The 19,087-nt window shown below is 34.3% G+C and overlaps 1 protein-coding gene across 1 annotated transcript; it reads left to right on the top strand.

The window, feature by feature from the left end:
* Positions 1–15,276: 15,276 nt before the first annotated feature.
* PG994_006473 (beta-glucosidase precursor) lies at positions 15,277–18,164 on the top strand (the record flags this gene model as incomplete). Its single annotated transcript, XM_066857882.1, has 11 exons — positions 15,277–15,394; positions 15,451–15,533; positions 15,588–15,666; positions 15,719–15,803; positions 15,865–15,928; positions 15,987–15,997; positions 16,059–16,146; positions 16,197–16,309; positions 16,358–16,487; positions 16,547–16,713; positions 16,766–18,164. 11 exons carry the CDS (start codon positions 15,277–15,279, stop codon positions 18,162–18,164), a joined length of 2,337 nt encoding a protein of 778 aa, XP_066717151.1.
* Positions 18,165–19,087: the final 923 nt, after the last annotated feature.

Here is a 19,087-nt window from a genome sequence, read left to right as displayed (position 1 = left end):
TACGATCCGGTGTTATAAAAATTTAAATTCTCGTTATAAAATAAATATAACTTTAATTACGAAACTATTATAAACGTTATTTATATTAATAAATAAAATATATTTTATATAATTAATACGAGTATATTTTTTAAGCGGTTATATTCTTATATTCGCTTAGCGTATAAAATATTTAAAATACCTTTTATAAATATTAAATATATATATATATTAAAAACTTTTTAATTATATTTCGTATAATTGAAGCATGTATTTTTAAAAAGAGTTTCGAAATTATATATAAATAATAAGAATTACTTATAAATAAATATTTATTAAAGCTTATTAAATAATAAATAAAATTAAACGAATATATGTTTCGTTATATAGGGTTTTCGATATTTTATAAAACAATTTCGGTTATTATATAAATACTGAGATAATACTTTAAATAATAATTAAATTATTAAATAATACGGCTAGTTTTAACAGCTTAATATTTACTTTACTCGTATTCGAAATATACCTCCGTATTAACGAGAACTTATTATCCTTATTAGAAATTTAAGTATAAAGAGAAACCGTACGGAAAGTAATAAAGATGCTCCGGAAAATATATGCGGACGTCGAGATTTACCGAGCTCTAAACACTCGGAACGGACCGGCTATTTACGATATCTTAATACTCCTACTCCGGAGCGAAGTTTTAATTTAGTAAGAAAAAGAAGGATAGACTAGATTATATAAAATAATAACTATTAAAGATTATATAATTTAAATAAATATTTTAAATAGCTTAAAAGCTTTTTAAATAACTTAAATTAAGCCGTATTACCGAAAGGAAGACGGATAATTATACGACTAACCGGAATTATAAATAGATCCGGAACAGCCGGCAGATACCTTAAATACCGAACCGATAGTCGAGGAAATTACGGTAGTTCTAGTACGCCGTAGCCGGGGACGATTAAGAAGATACCTACTCCGGAACGTTCGAGCCGCCGCATTCTTTATTTAAAAAGAATAGGAGAATTACGACCTAGCGGTGAAGCTCCGATAAAACGGGGTTATTACTTCGTCCGGATACTCGTTTTAGGAGTCCGACGCGGAGGAGATGAATAACCTCGCCGTATAAAGAGTTTTCGAATTTATCCGATTCGACCCGGGTAAGTATACCGGTTAGAGGATTTTTAAAACTCGGCTAATACGAGAGATTAAAGGTAAAACTACGAAGCTATACGAGAAGTTTAAGCTCGTAATATAAGGCTACGGAGATATAAAAAAGGAGATTACTTTAACTTAATTACTAATAATTTAGCGAATGAGCTAAAGTCTCTTTTTAACCCTTAGACCGACCCTAATCTAAAACTTTAATATACGAAGCGAGCTACGCGATATTATATAAGCGTATATTTAATTATATAATAAATTAAACCGACTAATTTACGCACGTTTATTAATAAAGCTTAAAAGTAAGTATTTAAAAAAACACTGTTTTAAATTATATTACCTTTATACGAATTAGTAAAATTAAGCTTTTATTAGTTTAAAACGTATTATAATTATTATGTACGAAACTTAAAAATAATAATATTAATATACGACGCTTATTTATTATTTATTACGAACGAACCGGATATTTTTAATATTATAATAATATAAATTAATAATATATTTAGTTTCGTTATAACCCTTTTTTAAAAAAAAGAGGAAAAAAAAGTTGGTAAAAGAATAATTCTATATAAAGCTAAAAAGTATTTTAACCGAAAACACGCCGATCGAGTTTAATAGAAGTAATATTTAATTAAAATCGTATAATATGTTTTTTAAATAAAAGAGATAAATTAATTAATTAATTAATTAAAGCTTATTAATAATACGTCTCTTAATATATAAAAAGAGTATACTTAGCGTTTATTTATTAGTTAAAAGTAGCGTACGATTTATTTATTACCGCTTAAATATAAACTTTAAAAGATAAGGATATTAAGAATTTAAACGAGCGTATTAATTAATAAATTTAAAACTTAATACGAGGCTTAAGATATATTTCGCTTAATTTTTATTATACGAAGATATATATTTTTATTAACGGCTTGTTCGCGAATAATAAGGACTTAACCTCTTAATTTAAATACTTAATCTTATTAAGCTAGGAGATAAATTATACGAAAAATTAGTTTAAGATTTAAAGTAATATTATTTATTAAAGCTTAACGAAATATAAAAGGGTTATATAAAGCGTTATTACGACCTAGCTTAATTATGCGGCCTAGACCTATAGAAGCTACCGGCGCGGAAATACTATGCCCCGACTAGGCTACGATACTACTAGTACCGACCGGACCGCCAGTTATATTAATATGAACTTACTTACGCTTTACGACCGATTACCACCCGACACGACAACTCCCCGACGGGCTATGAGACGAATAGGCACCCGGACGAGGAAGGCTAAGGACGGAGGTCACGTGACGGATCTTAAGATCGCGGCGAGATCTTAAGATCCGGCTTAAGTAGATCTCGCGAGATCTACGAGATTTAAGGAATTAATAAAGGAGGGATTAGATATATAAATAACGAACGTTTTTTATATATTTTATATAAATATTTTTTATTTTAATAATTAATTTAAATATTAATTTAATTTATTAATAAAATAATAATTTTAATAATTTTATTATAAATATTTTTAAATTAAACGTACCCCCGTTATATTTTCGTTTTTATAATTATTATATATTATATTAATAAAAACGGACTTTTATTATACGTTTAAATACGCTCTCGTATTATTAAATATAAACCCTTCGATACGTTTTATTAGGTTTTTATTTAAACTTTTAATAACGTTCGTTATATTTTAATTACTCTTATTTTTACGAGTTATTACCTAGACCTTTAAATAATAGTACCTATAGGAACCATGTCTACACCTAGACCTAATAATACCCCTTAACGAGATCCTGTTATAGAGGTAGATAGCGACGATAGCGACGACGGCCTTATCCGTTAGGCGTTAATTAAGCGAATTAAGGAATTTAAATAAGAAAGCGCTAATTATTAATACTATTACGCTAAGTTTAAAAAGGAACGTAATACCTTTTTAATAAAAAAAAACTTAGGATAGATACCCGATATTAATAAGTTACGCGAAGAAGTACGTTTTTTTTGTACCGCCGCTAATATTATTTAAACCCTTGTCGCTTTAAAAAAAGAAATAAAGATTAGTTTATTTACGCCGTTTAACGGAGCGAGCGGGAACTTTTAAAAATTCCTTATTTAAATTAAAACTTATTAACGGTTTTATAAAAGAATATTTAAAAACCTTATTTAACGAGTTATTTACGCCGCTTCGTTTTTTAAAGGTAAAGTATTCGCTTAATTCGAACCCTACCTCGACGAACTCGTAAAAAACGATTAGTAAATCGAACTATGCCGCACAGAGGTATAACGTATCTTCGGAAGTTACGATAGCTTCGAGGACGCCCTTAAGTTATTTTTTTAAGACCCTAATAAAAAACGATAAGTAGAAAAAGAGCTTAAGACTTTTAAATAGAAAGGATTAGCCGCCTCCTATACCGCCGAATTCCGACGTATTATAGCTCGACTAGATTATATCGAAGCTATTAAAATTATAATATATTACCGAGGATTAAAGGAGGACGTTAAGAATGAACTTAGCCGGCTTAATACCCCCGATAATTCCTTTTCGTATATAAAGTTCACGATTAAGATCGATACTCGTATATACGAATAACGCCGCGAAAAACAAGGCTAATAGTAATAATAAATTAATTAAATCTAGGCTAATATAGGACGACCACGTTATTATTATAATATATAGCTTAGAAATATTATCGCGTATAGCTATTATAATAGACCGATAGATTTCGACGTTATTAAATATAATAAAAATAATAGAAAGTAAAATATTATTTATTATAACTGTTAAAAAAAGGGATATTATTTTTAAAAATATCGAGCCCCGAAAAGGGATTTTCGGAAAGTTTTAAACGGACGACACGTTAACGTTATAACGAGCGAGGACACCCTTATATTAGTTATTAAAAAAAGTAGCGCTACTATTAAACACGGTAGTTTATTTTAAATAGCTTGCTATAACGATAGATACACTTTTTATTTAATAAATAAAGAAAGAACCGGATAGTTTTTTAAAGCTTTAAGGACGAAGAGGAGCTTTAAGCGAAGCGTCGCTATAATAAGAGAACTTATAAACGAGATTACCGGGTTTAAAAATTTTAAGAACGACGGATAATTAATTATCTTAAGCGTTTTTTATTTAAATTTAAAATACTTACACTAAATACTTATTACGGCAGGATTTATTTAAAAAGTCCGCGGTAATTACGTAATAAGCGATAACCCCCGAATTTCTTTTACGAGCGAAGTATATTTTACGCTTTTATAAATTTTATATATATACGACGTTTATATAAAACATTTTACGAAGAAATTTAAAAATAAATAGTTTTTTTAATAAATTAATAAACGAGTTATTACGAACTCTTACCCCGATTATATAATCGAGAAAGTTAAAATATTAATCCTTAATAAACGACGCGCGTATTTTTTAATATAAAAAAATTTAAAGTAATTATAAAAATATTACTTAAAAAGACGGGATTAAAAAAAGTATTTCGAAAATTAATATTTCGAACACGTTTAAAAAAAATCGCAAACTTATAAACGTTTAAAAAAAAAACGCTTAATACTTTTAAAACGTATAAATATATATTTAATAAAAAAACTTCTTTATTATAATTAAGGATTTATAAAATATTTATAAACTTTAACGAACTTAATAAACTTCCGAACTATTCGAAAAACCCGAATTTTAAGTATTAGGGATAATATTACACACGAGGAGGGATATAAAAATACCCCCGCCGGCGTATTAAGAAGCTCCCTATAAAAAAAAGAGGGAACGATAACGATAATAAAATAATCGGTCGTAGGAATTTATTACTTACTTAAAAAAATATCGGTTAAAAAATAAACGCCGCCGAATATAAAGGGATAATACTAAGCGGACTAAGAAAAGTCTTTATATTAAATAACGAATAAATAAGAAATTTATAAGTATATTATTTTAATAATAAGTATAAAAAAAGTTTATATTAAAGCGTTACTCGATAGCGGAACGTAAAGAAACTATATTTTATTACGAATCGTTAACGGCCTAAAACTGGAATAGCAGGAGAAAAACGCCCTATACCGATTTAAGACCGTCGATAAAAGATTTATAACCTACGAAGATAAAGAAGTACGGAAAGAAGTCGCGAACCTTCCGGTCGATATTGGAGGACGCTATAAACGAATCTCGTGTGATATTACGGACGTCGCAAGATACGATATAATTTTAAAGATACCCTGGTTACGGGTAAATAATTTTAAAATTAATTAAAAAATAGGCTAACTTTAATAAAATATATTAAAAAGAGGTTTAATCGACGGGTAACGATTTAAAAAGCGATTTTTTAATAAACTTAAAGTATTTAAAGTATATATTATTATTAAAAAACTTAAGCCGAATATTATAATAATTATATTAAAAAAATATCGGTAATTCGAAACTTTTTTTAATAAGAAACTAGAAATAGGCTTACCGCTTTATATACGGTAAGATTATAAGATACCCTTTAAAAATAAAGAAGAACCTTTATTTATATTTATATATAAACTTAATTAGGAGTACGAGTAAGCCCCGAAAGAGTATATTATAAAAAACTTCGAAAAAAGAGTTATACGACTATTCATATTACCGGCGGGCTTCCTTATCCTTTTCGTTCTAAAGAAGAGCAAAGACGGGAAACCTAAGTGGCGTATATGTATCGATTATTAAAAGCTTAACGAAATTATTATTAAAAACCGGTACTTCTTACCTTTAATTAGCGATTTACGGGATAAGTTATTATACGTTAAAATTTTTATAGTACTTGACCTCTTTAATATATATAACTTAATTCGTATTAAAAAAGGAGAGGAATAAAAGATTACGTTCTAAATAAAATATAAATACTTCGAATATTAAGCTATATTATTTAATTTAATTAATATATTAATTAATTTTTAATTAATAATTAATTATATTTTATAAGAATACCTTAATAAGTTCGTTATTATATACCTCGACGATATTTTTATTTATTCCGAAAACGATAAATAATATAAAGAGTATATAAGGTTAATATTTTAAAAGCTATAAAATATTAACTTATTAATAAACTTAAAAAAGAGCGAATTTTATTAATAAACGGTTACGTTTATAAAATATATAATATTTTTCCGGAAAAATCCGAATAAAGTAATTAAAAATCGTAATAATAAAAGAGTAGTTTATATTTATAAGCGTTATAAAAGTTAAATCCTTTTTAAGATTAGTTAATTATTACCGGATTTTTATCCCCGGGTTTAATAAGTTAGCGATATTTTTTACGAACTTAACGAAGAAGGACGAATTATTTAAGTAGATAAAAGCGGAAGAAACCGCCTTTTAAGTAATAAAAAAGCGAATCCTTAACGAACTAATACTTCGCGTAACAGATTTAGCTAAACTTTTCGAAGTCGAGACCGACGTATCGGACTATGCGATCGGAGGATAACTAAGTTAACGGGACGATAACGGAAAGTCGCACCTTATTATATTTTTTTTAAAAAATTAAATAAACCAGGACTTAATTACTAAATCTATAATAAAGAATTAATAATTATTATTAAAATATTTAAAAAATAGAGATATTATTTTAACGGAATATTGAAATTAATAAAAGTTTATACCGATTATAAAAATTTTACGACGTTTATTATTATAAAAGAATTTAATAAATAATAAGTATAATAGTCCGAGTTTTTTTTTAAGTTTAATTTCGTTATTATTTACCGAAAGGGTAATAAAAACGGTCGCGCCGATACGTTAAGTAGGCGACCGGACTATTAAGAGGAAGTTTTATTAAAAACTAGAACTATTTTTAAATAAGACTAAGACGGTAACCTCGTACTATTACGATAATTAAACGTTACGAGCCTCGTTTAATACTATAATAATTAGGTTACTAAGTTTAAATAATTAAATCGGACCTTCGATTTCGCTAATTATATTAAGGATTACCTCGAGGACCGTAATGGCCTCGTTTTTTACCGAAATAAGATCTATATCCCTAAGCAGTATTAAAAAGATTTTATTAAAGATTTCTATAAACACCCCGTATACGGATATTAAAGAGTGTTTAAAACCTAGAAACGAATTATTAAGTAATTCGATTACGAAAACTTTAAATTAACCGTAATTAAGGTTATTAATAAATACGATTTATATAATAAAGCTAAGCTTACAAAATATCGACTATATAAAGAATTATAATTAATAATATTATTAAATAAGGTATAAAAAATAATCGCGCTCGATTTTATAATTAAACTACCTTTATTAAAAGAATTATTAATTAAAATTAATTACGATAATATCTTAATAATTATAAATAAATTTACGAAATATACTTATTTCTTACCGTATAAAGAGTTTAGCGATATTAACGATTTAACCTATACCTTTTTCCGTATTATTATTAATTAATACGGGTTATTAAAAACGATTATTTATAATCGAGATAAGCTATTTACGGCCAAGTTTTAAAAGTTATTTATAGTATAACTCGGTATTAAATATAAGCTATTTATAACTTATTACCCTTAAACGGATAAATAAATTAAGAGCATAAATTAAATTTTAAAATAATTAAGTAATACTATTACTTATAATATAATTTATATATAATAGCGCCGATAACGAAACTACGCGTATTTTATTATTCTAAGCGAACTACGGGTACGATTTAGAAATTATTAAATAACTCTTAAAAAAAGAGTTAATATTAATCGCGATTATATAAATCGAAAAATTAAAAAAACTTTAAACTACTTTATAACGAGACTTTATTTTTCTTTAAAAACGAATAAAGAAATATATTAATAAAATAAAATTAAAAGGATTAACCTTTAAAAAGGGGAAAAAGTTTACCTTTTATAATATAATATTAAAACTAAACGACTTAGTAATAAATTAAACTTTAAAAAGATCGGATTATTTAAAATCGTAAAAATTATTTTAAAAACTAATTATTAATTATTATTACTTAAAATAATACGGATATACCATATATTTTATATCTTATTATTTGAACTAGCCTTTAAAAATATAAAGATCGATATATAACTAAAAATCGAAATAAATTAATACGAATATAAAATTAAGAAAGTTATTAATAAACGAAAGAAAAGGCGAAAGCTTTAATACCTCGTTTAATAAAAAAATACTTATTAAAAAATAATACTTAAAAATTTAAAAAACACTTAAAAAACGTTATTAAAAAACTTTAAAAGTTTAAAGAACGACCTTAAACTCGGCTAATAGTAACGGCTTTAGCGGGACGTTAAGGTACACCTCGTCCTAATCGAAAGAGAAGCCCGATAGTAATATAGGAATAACCGTAGGCGACGGCTCGGCCGCTACTTTGCGACGGGCCTCCTCCTCGGCCTCTTCTCGCTCGATACGCTTTAACTCTTCTATACTCGAAATATTACGACGAACCGCCCGTATTATCTTCTCGAACTATAACTTTTTCTATTTGCGAAGACGCTATACTTTCGCGTCTATCTCTCGACGATACTTTTTAATCTCCTCGATCTCCGCCTCTAGCTTAGAGTATTAAAGAATAATATCCGTTAGGACCTTTACGGAAAACCTTATATCGTAACTAGATTAATAATTAACGATATATTTATTATAACGTAATAAATCGTTCGGAAAAGTACGGTAAAAGAAACCGCGACGAATATAATAAAAATAACCGTCCGGTATTTTTACGGGACTTTTAAAAATAGTTTATATAAAAAGATCGTAAATACGAGATTTTTTAATTTTTAATTATTTTAATATATAACGCTTTTTAATACGATTAAATATTATAATAAATAAATATTATAATAAAAATAAAAAGAAAAAAACTTATTAAAAAATTTAATAAAACGGAAAAGTAAAGGTACTTATAAAGATTTAACGCTTTAAAAAAAATAATTAAAAAAAAAGGATAATATTATAACCTAGCTTAATTATACGGTTTAAACTTATAAAAATTACCGGCGCGGAAATATTATACCCCGACTAAGCTACGATATTATTAATACCGACCGGACCGTTAATTATATTAATATAAACTCACTTACGCTCTACGACCGATTACCACCCGATACGACACCTCCTCGACGGGCTATAAAACGAATAGGCACCTGGACGAGGAAGGTTAAAAACAGAGGTCACGTGACAGATCTTAGGATCGCGACGAGATCCCAAGATCCGGCTTAAATAGATCTCGCGAAATCTACGAGATCTAAAGAATTAATAAAAAAAGAATTAAATATATAAATAACGAACGTTTTTTATATATTTTATATAAATATTTTTTATTTTAATAATTAATTTAAATATTAATTTAATTTATTAATAAAATAATAATTTTAATAATTTTATTATAAATATTTTTAAATTAAACGTACCCCCGTTATATTTTTATTTTTATAATTATTATATATTATATTAATAAAAACGGACTTTTATTATATATTTAAATACGCTCTCGTATTATTAAATATAAACCCTTCGGTATATTTTATTAGGTTTTTATTTAAACCTTTAATAGCGTTCGTTATAAGCGTATTAATTAGCGAATTATACGGCACGATTTCCGGTATAAATAACGGTATCGTACTAAGCATTACGTTTAAAAGAATTATATAAACTTTAAGGTTTTAAGATATATTAATAACTTTTTATATAAACTCGAAGTTTTTTAATAATTATTTAATTAAGCTAGGTATAATAAACGAAAAGAGGCTTATAATTAATATTATATCTTTTTAATAATTATATTAAAGAAAGGAGATTTTAGAGATCTACTATATCGATAGTAAAGACAACCCGGCAGACGCCTTTACTAAGGTATCTTTAAATAAAGCCCTCGAGTAGATAGTTTTAATAAATAACTTTACCGTATATATAAAAGCGTATATTAAAAGGCTAGACTTATACGGCGAGTAAAAAAAGAATAAAAAAATATCGAAAAAGAAAGAAATTTCCTTTATTAATCCTTTTTTATAATCGCTGTTAATATATTTTATTTATTAAGTATTAATTATATAAAAATATTACCGTATATATACGAGAATTATTTATTATATTTATTATTAATTTATTATTATACGATTATTACCCTAGTTTAAATACTACCTCTATTTTAGTTATTATCGAGATCGAGGTTCACGAATTATAAGCTATAATACGAATAATCCTTATTATACGAAGCTTAAACGTACGAGGCGTAAGCGTTATCCTAATATTTTTCGAAATAATAATACTTATAAAGCGGAATATAGAACTAGGCGTATCGAGTTCATAAGTGTTATTAATATTACTGCGTAATTAAATAAGAATTATATAAAAATAACCTACGTAACGAATAATATAAACGAATAGACGGCGTATATTATTATTTATAAGTATACGAATTTCGATATCGCGGCTTAATAAATTATAAAGGCGAACTTTTTTATTTTATTATATAAAATTAATAAATATTAAAAATTTAAAACGGAAAATAAAATATAATATATATTAGTATAAAACGCGAATATCGCGGATTGATTCTTCTACGAATTAGTTAATAGAATTATTTAATACTAATTCTTATCGATAATACCCGCGATAAGTATATTAAAAAGATTAGAGACTTATTAATTAAGTATTATACGAATGCCTACTTTTTTTTACGACTATACTTATAAATTCGTATATGTGTATACGTTTTGTTTTCGCATAATACTTCGAGAAAGAGAGAGGGATCTAGACTATACGAGTTATTTATGTACGACGAAATATTTGCTTATCGGACTGCTCTTGCTAGTCCTTAATAAGGTGTAACGCAATTCGGTGTACGAAGGCGCGTACCTGCTACTGTTATTACTTCTAAACCGTTCCTTTTAATTTATAGCGAGAAGGAATACGCGTTAACACACGATAATTTTTCTTAATTCTCGTTATTATTATTAAATAACTAAAATAACTAGTTAAAAGAACCTGTCACTTAATAAAAATAATATTAAAAAGGTACAATATTACTTCTACGGCTTAGGCAAGTACCGAATACTAGATTAGCGTAACTCATTCGTACGAAACCCTTACGGCGAGAAGACTCGTCTTAATAAGAAGAGCTAGCCAAGTCTATTATTAAAATAAAAAATTTCTAGTATTAGAATAGCAAGAATTAAATTTTTTTATATTACTTTAAAAAAAGTGCTACGTACTTACGCGTACGAACCCCTTTTTTATTTTAATAAGAAGGGTATATAATACCCCTCGTAACTAGTATAAGAAATAAATATAAATAATAAAATATAATAATATAACCTCGATTAAACTTAAAACCTATTTATATATATATACGAAAGCTTATTTAATAGTTTCGTTATAATAATAAATAAATCGTTTTAATTTATAATAATTATAAATTATATAAGAATAATAATTTTTTATAACTTTATTTTATAAATAAAGTATACTTAATTTTTTATAAATTATATTATAATTATATAATATAAGTTTTAAATATAAGAGCTTTTAGTTTATTAAAAAAAGGTTAAGGATTATTTTAAAAGAATACTCGAATGTAGTTTTTAAATTAAAGTTTATAAAAGTAAATATATTAAGAATATACCGTTAAATAAAGATTAATATATTAATTCTTTTTATAATTAAAAACGTTTAAAAAACGATTAAAATTTCTTCGTAGGATTATTTAAAGCCGTTATTATTAAAATACGTTATTTTAAAAAATATAAGGGTTACTCGAGTACGTTTAAAGTTACTAAAAGTAGTTAAAAAAAATTAATACTCGATTTTTTTATTAAATTAGTTTTAATACTTATTAATACACTTTTTAATAATTAAGTATTATAAAATAATAGTTAAAAATTAATTATAACAAACTTTACTTTTAAATTACTTTTTTAACGATTTTTTATTAAAAAGATTAATAAGGCTTTAAATTAAAGCGTTAATAAAATCGCGTATTTTAAAACTTAAATCGATTATTTTTAAACTAAACTCAATAATAAAATTACGAAAATATGTTAAAAAATAAAAATCGCACCGAGATAACGATTTATTTATATAACTAATATACGCTGAGCCAAGCGGAGGTTAAAGAGTAGAGTTATATATAAAGACGAAGCTAGCGATATCGAAATGCTAAGAGGGCCTCGTAACGCTATAAAACCTATAAAAAATAATAATACAGAGGCGGAGGACTATATTATTATTAAAAACAATAAAAGATAGTGTATTTATATTAATTCTAGCCGTAGAAATGGCTTTAATTACAGGGGTAACGGTAGCTCTGTAAAGTGGCCCGTGAGGGGGTGGCCCGTAAGGGGGTGCTTTAGCTTACCTGGTACAAGTGGCATTACTTGCAACTGCTTAGACCAAAGAATGGGGATTATTATGGTGTGAATAAAGTCCATGTATACAAGTTCCCAAGTGTGCTGGCACATCATACCTTGGCTGGACCCAGAGTTCGGACGAAGCATACTTATTGAAGTGTATTGGGTCAAATCTTTCACATTTTCTTACAGTGAAATGACTGGGCACCTCGCACTTCGGGAATGAAACAGTATCTCTGCCATAGATTTATCAAACCATGTAATGGCCGTCACCAAATGTTCAATGGTCGGTTGTTGATACTGCTATTCACCCGGCCAATACGACGCCCTAGGGACGAGAAAGCCAGCTTGACAACTCTTTGGGAATTCATATGGCAGCAATCGAATTTCACCTTAATCTCAACACTTTGCAATGGCCCGTAACCAGGATAGTTCTCAGGACGATACAGCTAGCTAGCTGCCTAATCTTGGGTCAACTGACCAACATCACCTCCCTTTTGGCCAAACTTCCGAGAAGATGAAAGTATGATGCGGGCGAAATTTTCCAAATCAACACCCAGTCAGCCAGCTACTACTGTTGCCTTAATGGCTTTGGCTAAACAGGAGAAAGTAAAACAAAGTGTCATAGAGTAAGCTGGCATCATAGGGTGCAATTACTGTACAAATTCTATGGTGTTGGTCATTCTTCACCCTCCTCTCTTACTTGCAATGGTTGTGTTTCTACGTGGGCTGTATCTGAATTTGAAAAAGAAAACAGTGTGGTGAAGGACTCGTGGTCTTGTTCGTTATTACACTGTGGGGAGGTGTGATTCCTGTAGCACATTCAATCATACGCGTGCAAAACTGCCTGGGCCAAAGTGACTGATTAATTTTGAAATCACCTGCGGCCCAATTCGCAATGTGCTTATCAATAAGGCAATTCTATTGTTCCCAATTCGAAATCAATCCTCTCTCGACTGATTGCATCTAAGGCAGCAGCTTTCTGAAAACATTTAAATAGAGGGACCTTTCCCCAGATTTCATTTTCCCAATTCTACAACATTCCTACTTCTTTCTACCTTTCCCGTACCTCTACCTTCCTCACTCTCCCCTTCCACCACTCTTTCACTCTCTTCCCGGGCCAAACTCCACAGGTCTAGATTGCCTGTCGTCCCAAGCTCTCAAGACGTTTAAACTGCAAGCCATCCACGACCAAGACGTTTAAAACTGGGAGCGCCTTCCACGACTCCAAGACGATTAAACTGCGAGCAGCCCAAGCTCCAAGGCCATAAACTATTGGTAGCCCACGTCCAAGGCTGTAAACTGTTGTCCGTCCACGACCCCAAGACGATCAAACTGCGAGCCGTCCGCAACGACGCTTAAACTAGTTTGTGTAAACTACCTCGTCATCGCTACGGAATCTCGTAGCTTCTAGATTGTAGCTTGTAGTGTGCTTCCTCGTAGAATGCAGCTTGTGCCCCCTTGTATGAATTGTGGTGCTTCGCAGTTGTGATCCCTCATAATTGTGATGCCTGTACTTGTGTAGTAGTTGTCGTGACGTATGTATCTCACCGTGTGTGTCTTGTATGTTATGACTTGTGTTTTGTATTCACGATGCTTTATGGGGTAGTGGTTCTCCGGCATGACGTGATCGTAATCGATAAGGACTTGAACGTGAGGCTAGCCATCCCGTAGTGCTTGGAACATTGCTGGCATCTGTTGCATTACCTACTTTACGTACTAACTGACTGTGATGGCCTACCTCGTGCTTGATTGAGATGGAAAGCATAATCCCTAATGTCTGTAATGAATCAAGTGAGGTACGTAGGACACTGATGGATGAGTGTTGCATTTCGCGATCCCGTATTTGCCGAGGTGCATGATTCCTTGCATGACTGATTGATTTCCCCACAAGCCCAAATGTGGTGCCCCAACTTTCCCCAACTTTCCCCCAAGTTCTGTCCCAGTGCTGTGTCACCGGTATTTGCCGTCCAATCTCGACCTCCCTGTCAGTGCGTGCAATCTGGTAATAATAAAGTTCGGAGTTCTTTTGATGCTTTTAGCAGTTCATCGCATGTGTCCAAGACGACGGTCAGTACCACTTTAGGAAGGGACGAAATTCATACGTCCTCCTTCGCAATTTTCGCATTCGTTCTACGATTGAGCATCCGACCATCACCCAACTCTCACGTCTTCCGTCCTGCATCGTATGTTCTTCCGCCCCAGATTTTTTTGGTCCCTCGGTCCTTACTTCAACGTCCGGTGCTAGCAAGGATTTACACCATGGGGAAAATGATAGAGCCCCGCAGACCACCAGCTTTCCACCCGACTTTCTCTCCACCCCAAGACTTACATTCCTGCTTTACCCCGACATGATGGAGAATTTAGCAGTCTCGTGGTCGACTCTTCGCGCCCGGCCCGATTAAGCTGTCTATTCCCGGTCCCCTTTACCGCCCTTCTCTCGACAGTATTGCCCACCAACGGTTCATCCATCGAATCATCTCCTAGCGGCCGCCCGTCATGTTGCTCCATCGCCTAGTTGCCGTAGCCTTTATCGGTAGTGACCCGACACGCTAGGCCGCTTCTGACCTCCTCCGCCATAGTGTTCGCCAGACACATCAACCAAATCCCTGTGCCATACAAGCACTCTTCGTCATGACAAGGAGGAATGGGATGGCAGGGTGGGTTCGTGGCAGGTTGATAAATACTTGGTTCTCCCCGTCCGAGGTGTAAGAATTATTTGAGGTCCCTTACTGGTCAACTCGAAAACGACAGAGCACACGGGGCTCCCCAGTACTTGCAAACATGTTGTATTCCCTCGTTCCTGGCTTAGCCTGCCTGTCAGCAATCGCCGCTGCCCAGGAGAACCCCATCGCCGAAGATGCCTTCTTCTATGGACAGTCTGAGCCGGTGTATCCAACTCGTAGGTCTTCCTTAGCATCGCACCATAATAGAGTGAGACTAATCACCACTCCGCAGCACAAATGACCCCGGATGGAGCTTGGGCAGATGCTGTACTACGAGCCAAAGAACTGGTTGCTCAGATGACTCTTGAAGAAAAGGTATCAACCCTTCTCCCCGATAGGTGCTAGGCCTATACTTACAATTATCCTCAGGTGAATCTGACTGGTGGCGCTACGGTCGACAACGGATGCTCGGGTTTCATTTCGAGTGTACCACGGCTTGGTTTCCCAGGTTAGTTCGTCCAGACACGGAGAGGTGGAGCTGCTGCTGACAGGCAATTCAGGATTATCTCTGGCAGACGCCGGTAATGGCGTTAGAGCAACCGACTACGTCTACTCGTGGCCTTCCGGCATGCACGCTGGTGCAAGGTAAGCCTTTCTGCTGTATGAGGTCCTCGTTTGGTAATACGTAGCTAACTCGGACGTTCAGTTGGAACAAAGAGCTCACGCACCAGAGAGCACAGTTTATGGGAGGTGAGGCGAGGACTAAAGGAGTGAACGTCCTACTCGGGCCCTGCATCGGTCCGATGGGCGTACCGCTCGTGGTGGCAGAAACTGGGAAAGTGAGTTCGGCCTACCAAGATATCAAGGGCGTCAACCATGCTAACTGATGATATCCTGTAGGCTTCTCGCCGATCCGTACCTTGATGGCAGTCTGGTCTACGAGACTGTGACTGGTGTCCAGAAGATGGGGGTTATCACAAGTACCAAAGTAAGCCATATTAAGCTGTTTTGTTCAAAGCTCTAGCTGACAGAACCAAGCACTTCATTGCTCAAGAACAAGAAACACATCGCCTCCCAACTCGATCTGGAGAGCATGTAGAATCCGTCAGCTCGAACGTCGATGATAAGACAATACACGAGCTGTATCTCTGGTAAGTCAGATTCCTTAGCTTGATGTTGCATCCTAACACGAAGTGAAGGCCTTTTGCCGACGCCGTCAGAGCCGGCACAGGGAACATTATGTGCGCTGAAACCCGGCTCAACAATTCGTATGCTTGCCAAAACAGTAAGGCTCAAAATGGACTCCTGAAGGGAGAGCTTGGCTTCCAGGTAAGAAGTGCACCCTCCCTGGATGTCTGACTAAGTTTATTCTAACCACCATGACTCAGGGCTGGGTTGTGTCTGATTGGGGGGCTCAGCATTCTGGAGTGTCCTCGGCTCTTGGTGGACTCGATGTAGCGATGCCGAGCGGCAGTGACTTCTGGGCCGGCAACCTTACTCAAGCTGTGAATAACGGCTCCGTCCCTGAAGCTCAGCTTGACAACATGGTTACCAGGTAAGAGGATGACCACTTACTGAAATATGCAACAGAAGCTAACGTGTGTCAGGATTATTGCGTCTTGGTACCAGATGGGACAAGATAAGCTTGAATTCCCTGAACCTGGCGTCGGAATGCCCAAAGACCTCCTCAAGCCTCATCAAGTTGTCGACGCTCGGAACTCCAGCGCAAGGCCCACGCTCTTCGATGGGGCAGCCGAAGGCCATGTCTTGGTTAAGAATACGAATGGAGCGCTCCCTCTGGATTCGTCAAAGATGAAGCTCATCTCGCTATATGGGTACTCTGCCAAGTCGCCCAATCGCAACAACCCGGATGCCGCGGCAGCTGGGCAGACCTTTTCTCCATGGGCGATGGGTGCCGAATCTGCAAACATCACTGAACTAGACATCGGCTTCTTTGGTAACGTTAGTCTGGCGTACTCGGCCATTGCCGCCAACGGGACTATCGTTTCGGGTGGTGGCTCAGGAGCGACGGCGCAAAACCTAATCATATCACCTCACGATGCATTGGTTGCTCAGGCATACGAGGACGGCACGGCACTGTTTTGGAACTTTAAGTCGGAGAACCCTGGCGTCAACCCTACCTCGGACGCCTGCATAGTGGTTGGAAACGCCTGGGCCTCAGAAGGCTACGACCGACCTAATCTCCAAGACGAGTTCACCAACAAGCTCATCGTGAACGTTGCGGACCAATGCGCCAACACCATTGTGGTTTTCCATAATGCTGGCATTCGCATGGTCGATACATTTGTCGACCATCCGAACGTGACAGCCATAATCTACGCTCATCTTCCCGGGCAGGACAGCGGCAAGGCGTTGGTTTCGCTTCTGTATGGCAAAACCAACCCATCCGGTCGCCTTCCGTACACGGTTGCACGCGATGAGACTGACTACGGCACACTACTTAACCCAGCCCAGTCCACACCACCTGAACAGTTCAAGACGTTCCCGCAAGCCGATTTTGAAGAGGGTGTTTTCATTGACTACCGTCATTTCGATGCTCGCAACATTACTCCGCGCTACGAATTTGGATATGGTTTGAGCTATACAACTTTTGAGTATGCCGACCTGGCCGTCGCCAAGACCGATGCCCCGTCCCAAGCCTACCCAGTAGGCGTCATTGCCGAGGGCGGCCAGACAGACTTATGGGACGTGGTTGCTACAGCCAGCGCCAAGGTGTCCAACACCGGTAGCATGGATGGCAAGGAGGTCGCACAGCTGTACATAGGTATCCCCGGCGAGGGCAACCCGATCCGACAACTGCGTGGGTTCGAGAAGCCACTGATCAAGAAGGGTGAGACGGTGAGCGTGAAGTTCGAGCTCACGAGACGCGACTTGAGTATCTGGGATGTCGAGGCGCAGAAGTGGAAACTCCAGACGGGCGAGTACAAGGTCTATGTTGGCAGCAGCAGCAGGAACCTCCCGCTCACGTCAGCTTTGATTATCTGAGTTGCGATAAGATGGTGCTGAGGGGTGTATGTCGGCGGATATCGCTATGTAAGAAGCCAATAATCAGTAATGTATGGATGCTTAATGGGACATGATGTCTAATTTCACGGTCTGAGCCACAATAACTGACCAAACGAACCGGACTTTGTGACTGATTAACGCACAAATCCAACGCTGGATTAAGAATGGCATGTTCTGCTCGACGGGAAAAAGTGAAGCAGAGAGAAATATGCTAAGTTGCTGCCTATTATGGAGATGCTGGAAACTGATCTTCATCTAAGCTTAGCGTATCTGCCGTAGTAAGCAGAGGCTCAGCAAGTGGACACCCCAGCGCAAACGACGTAATCGTGCCTCCTTCAGCATGCAAGTTTCGCATGTCCAATTTCAATATGAAGCGAAATGCTGGTTTCCCTGCTGACTGAAATAAGAAAAGACCGCATTGAGGTTGCACAAAGAGGTACGTATGAACCCGGCAATAGACCGCGCTTACTTACACCCACAGTCAATCGTGAACGCATACAGGTCATTTCATAGACTGCTAATCACAGACTTCCCGACAGTTTGGAGCTGTCAGGCCAATTCTTCGACTAGCGAGTCACTAAATCAACTAGGTAATCATCAAATTTGTATTTTTAGCAAATCCTAACGGAGCACAAGATGACTGGTGGGACCCATCCCCATAGTAATCTCAACTTCCGCTCGCCGTCCCGTCCAATCTTTTCCCATCCAAGTCTTGTTTTCTACGGAGCTGAAGTGCCTACGTGTGCGGCGTGCAAGGCGGAGCAGTCCGAGCCCATATCATGACACTAAAGTCTGACATGTTTTCGACTACACTAGATGAAACGGGAAAGATGGACGGATTTGCAGCTTGGGTCCCAAATAGCAACCTCTCTTAGGTTAGCTGCCTACATGTAGCCATCGTT

The sequence above is a fragment of the Apiospora phragmitis genome (genome assembly GCF_038363925.1).
Source record: "Apiospora phragmitis strain CBS 135458 chromosome Unknown utg000006l:1.0-5683423.0:1.0-5690449.0, whole genome shotgun sequence".
In the NCBI taxonomy this organism is placed as follows: domain Eukaryota; kingdom Fungi; phylum Ascomycota; class Sordariomycetes; order Amphisphaeriales; family Apiosporaceae; genus Apiospora; species Apiospora phragmitis.
The sequence above is the reverse complement of the archived record's forward strand: the minus strand, read 5'-3'. Positions and strand labels throughout refer to the sequence as shown.